The sequence below is a fragment of the Propithecus coquereli genome, unplaced genomic scaffold (assembly GCF_000956105.1).
Source record: "Propithecus coquereli isolate 6110/MARCELLA unplaced genomic scaffold, Pcoq_1.0 Scaffold116, whole genome shotgun sequence".
NCBI classification, from domain to species: domain Eukaryota; kingdom Metazoa; phylum Chordata; class Mammalia; order Primates; family Indriidae; genus Propithecus; species Propithecus coquereli.
In genome coordinates, this window is record NW_012135636.1 from 99311 (window position 1) to 102306 (window position 2996).

General features: G+C 46.7%; 1 protein-coding gene across 1 annotated transcript in view; it reads right to left on the reverse strand.

Moving 5' to 3' along the window:
* Nucleotides 1-2279, reverse strand: part of SNX6 (sorting nexin 6) — an 84151-nt gene extending 81872 nt beyond the window's left edge. The window contains exons 1-2 of the mRNA XM_012658228.1: nucleotides 2215-2279; nucleotides 2011-2058 (exon numbers count right to left, since the gene is read on the reverse strand). Of these exons, the coding sequence (XP_012513682.1) occupies nucleotides 2011-2058; nucleotides 2215-2220 (54 nt within the window). The 5' untranslated portion in view covers nucleotides 2221-2279. The remainder of the gene's footprint in view (nucleotides 1-2010; nucleotides 2059-2214) is intronic.
* Nucleotides 2280-2996: the final 717 nt, after the last annotated feature.

Here is a 2996-nt window from a genome sequence, read left to right on the forward strand (position 1 = left end):
GGGCAACAGAGTGAGACTGTGTGTCAAATAAATAAATAAATAAAATAAAAATAAAAGCTTTCTAGTTAATTATGTTTTTGCCCTTTTCATTTTAAAATTTTTGTCTACAGGATTCTACAAGAATCTCCTGGTCAGAACAACTCTTTGTCTTCCTTTCCCTTTAATATTGTAATACATGAAAAAAGCTTCTGGACACATTACTTAAGTGCTTCCAGTCCCATAAGCAAATCTTACCAAAGGCATAAAGCCATGAACATAAATATTCACCACAAAATACTTTACTTTTCATAACATCAACATAAATACTCAAAAAATTAGTGCTTTTACTGAACATTAGATTTTACAAGAGCAAATCTTGTTTGCTTTTCCTGGTAGGCCACAAAAATAAGACACAAAGTTGTTATATAAATAAAGAAGATCACATGTTTTATATTTAGAAAAATCAGTTTAGTTGTGCTATAATCAATTAATCTCATTAAATAACTCTGCTGGTTTCTCATTTTAAGATCCAAAATATAATTTATAAATATTCATCTAATTCTCATCCCAGAAGATACATATACACATTTACACACATACATTTTGTTTACAATTCACTAGAAATTAAATATTTTAGAAACTAGACATTCTATGATGCTTTTGCACTAACCAGAAATTCTAAATAACGCTTTTGTGTAAACTGAGAAATTAATTTATCGTTTATAAAAGTATGCAGCACCCTTTCCATCTTTCTCATTTAAAAGCTTTATAAAGGTCGTAAGTTTATACTAACTACCTCATTTCATATTACAGACAGCAATAATACCCTACAATATTTTATCATCTACCAAAAACCCACTAACAGATGTGTTTCTCACATCATCTAAGATGGATAACAAAAAGCAAAACAGGAAACTACAGTGCAGGCTATTAAATGTGAAGGAACCATGGAACCTTGCTGAGCAGCTATTATCTCATATCAATATTTTTCAAGTGCTCACTTGTACCAGGCACTATATTACCACGTTTCAGTCAAAGCAAATGGGGGTGGGAGGGAGGAATGAGAGTCCTGAAGGTCCTTTCTGAAGTGGAATGCAACTAACCTCAAAAGGACACCAAGGATAGAAAGGTACTTACTGGGGTTTGAGGGTTACAAACTTTCAGCTATAAGATGAGTAAGTTCTGGAGACCTAATGTACAGCATGGTGACTAAATTTAGTAACAACATATACTTGAAATTTGCTCACAGTAGATCTCGAAGTGTTTCTGCCCCCCTCCCAAATGGTAACTAGGTGAGGCGATGTATGTGTTAGCTTGACTGTGGTACTCACTTCACAATGTGTACGTATATGAAAATATCACGCTGTACATCTCAAATATATACAATTATTATTTGTCAATCATACCTCAAAAAAACTAAAGGGAAAAAAACAACACTAAGGAAACCCTGCAAGAGATGAAGATTTTTCTGGATATTGGAAAAAGTAAAGATACCCTGGGCTACCAGCACTTTGCAAAATCTGGCAGGGCACTGGAGAAGAGTTGTGATTCGACGACTGCAAAAATCCTTTGCAAAAGGGTAATTGAGAATAAGCCCGTACCATATCTGTTTTATATATAGAGAGAAGAGTAGGCAGGACGAGTTTGAGAGGTCCACCCCGGGAAAAAATTGAGGGTGCCACCAGTAAGGTCTGAGAATAGGTTTTCATAGCCCCAAAGTGGCGAGGGTGGGGGCGTTCCAGCTCCCGCCTCCACTCCCACATCCCATTCTGCACCCCGCCCCAGGCGAGGGAGGAGGTCCACAGAAGGGCCCAGGGTAGGAGACAAGAAAGTGGCCGCTGGTCCCCCAGAAATCAGATCGGAACCCAGGGAGGAAGGGCTGCAGGAGGGCGGGGCACGGTGCGGCGAGGAAACCGAAAGGAGGACGACACGGAGGGAGCGCCGCACGGCCGGGGACCTCTCCCCAAACCACACCCAGGGGCCGAGGCGGGGGAGGGAGTGTCCTGCGAACAAGAAGGAGGCAGAACTTACTCCGCGGTCCTCCTCTGAGAGGAAGTCGGGGCCGTCGTCCAGGCCTTCCTGCGGGGTCGGCGGGCCCAGCGCGCCGGAGGAGAGGATGGGATGGGGGAGACACAAAGGGAGACATTAGTACCAGGCCGGCGCAGTCCCCGCGCCCGCCCCACGCCCGTCGCCCCCACCGCGCGCCCCGGGCTCGGCGCCGCGGAGAACACCCACCATCATGGCTGCTCCGAGGCGAGAGCCGGCGCAGGCGCGCACCGCACTGCCAGCCCGAGGGAGCCGGCGGCGGCAGGCGGGGCGGGGCCGGCGGCGGCGGCGGCGGGCGGGGCCGGGTCTCGGAGCAGTCCCGCCCCCTCCCCGCGCTGGGGCAGGGGTCGGTGAGCGATGAAGAAGGACAGCGAGGCCGTGTGCCCAAGGTCGAAGCACCTAGGTGAGGGAGGGCACGAAAGCTAAGACCCACGTGGCTGGGGCAGCTCGCGGCCGGCGGGCTCTGATCCAGGAAGGGCCGAAGGCCACTGGAGGAGCTGTCCAGTTCCCTTGCCCCGAGGGCTCAGCGAGGAACCTTGCAGGCGCCCTCTGGAAACCACAATAAATCATCGAGTCTTTGTATTGTGCCACACGGTAATTAATCACAGTTATTATCATTTTGTCTATAGAAGTTGCAGAAACCAAGGGCCTTCACACAGTCAGCAGGAAGGCGCTGTAATCAAGCTTTTACTGCTGGCGAGATAATAACTACCTCAGGGTTTGGGGCGCTATAAAAAGGAGCTGTTCTCATTACAAGAGTATTCCCTTGTTCGATGAAATTTCCCCAGACCCACTCTAAGTGTTCAGCTGGAAAGCACCACCCAGGTAATATCCACAGGCATTTCAAACAAGATAAAATCATTCTTAATTCCTGCCCCACCTTACCTATTTCTCTCTCTCTCTCTGTCTCTCTGTCTCTCTCTCTCTCTCTCTCTCTCTCACCCACACACACACACACACACACACACACA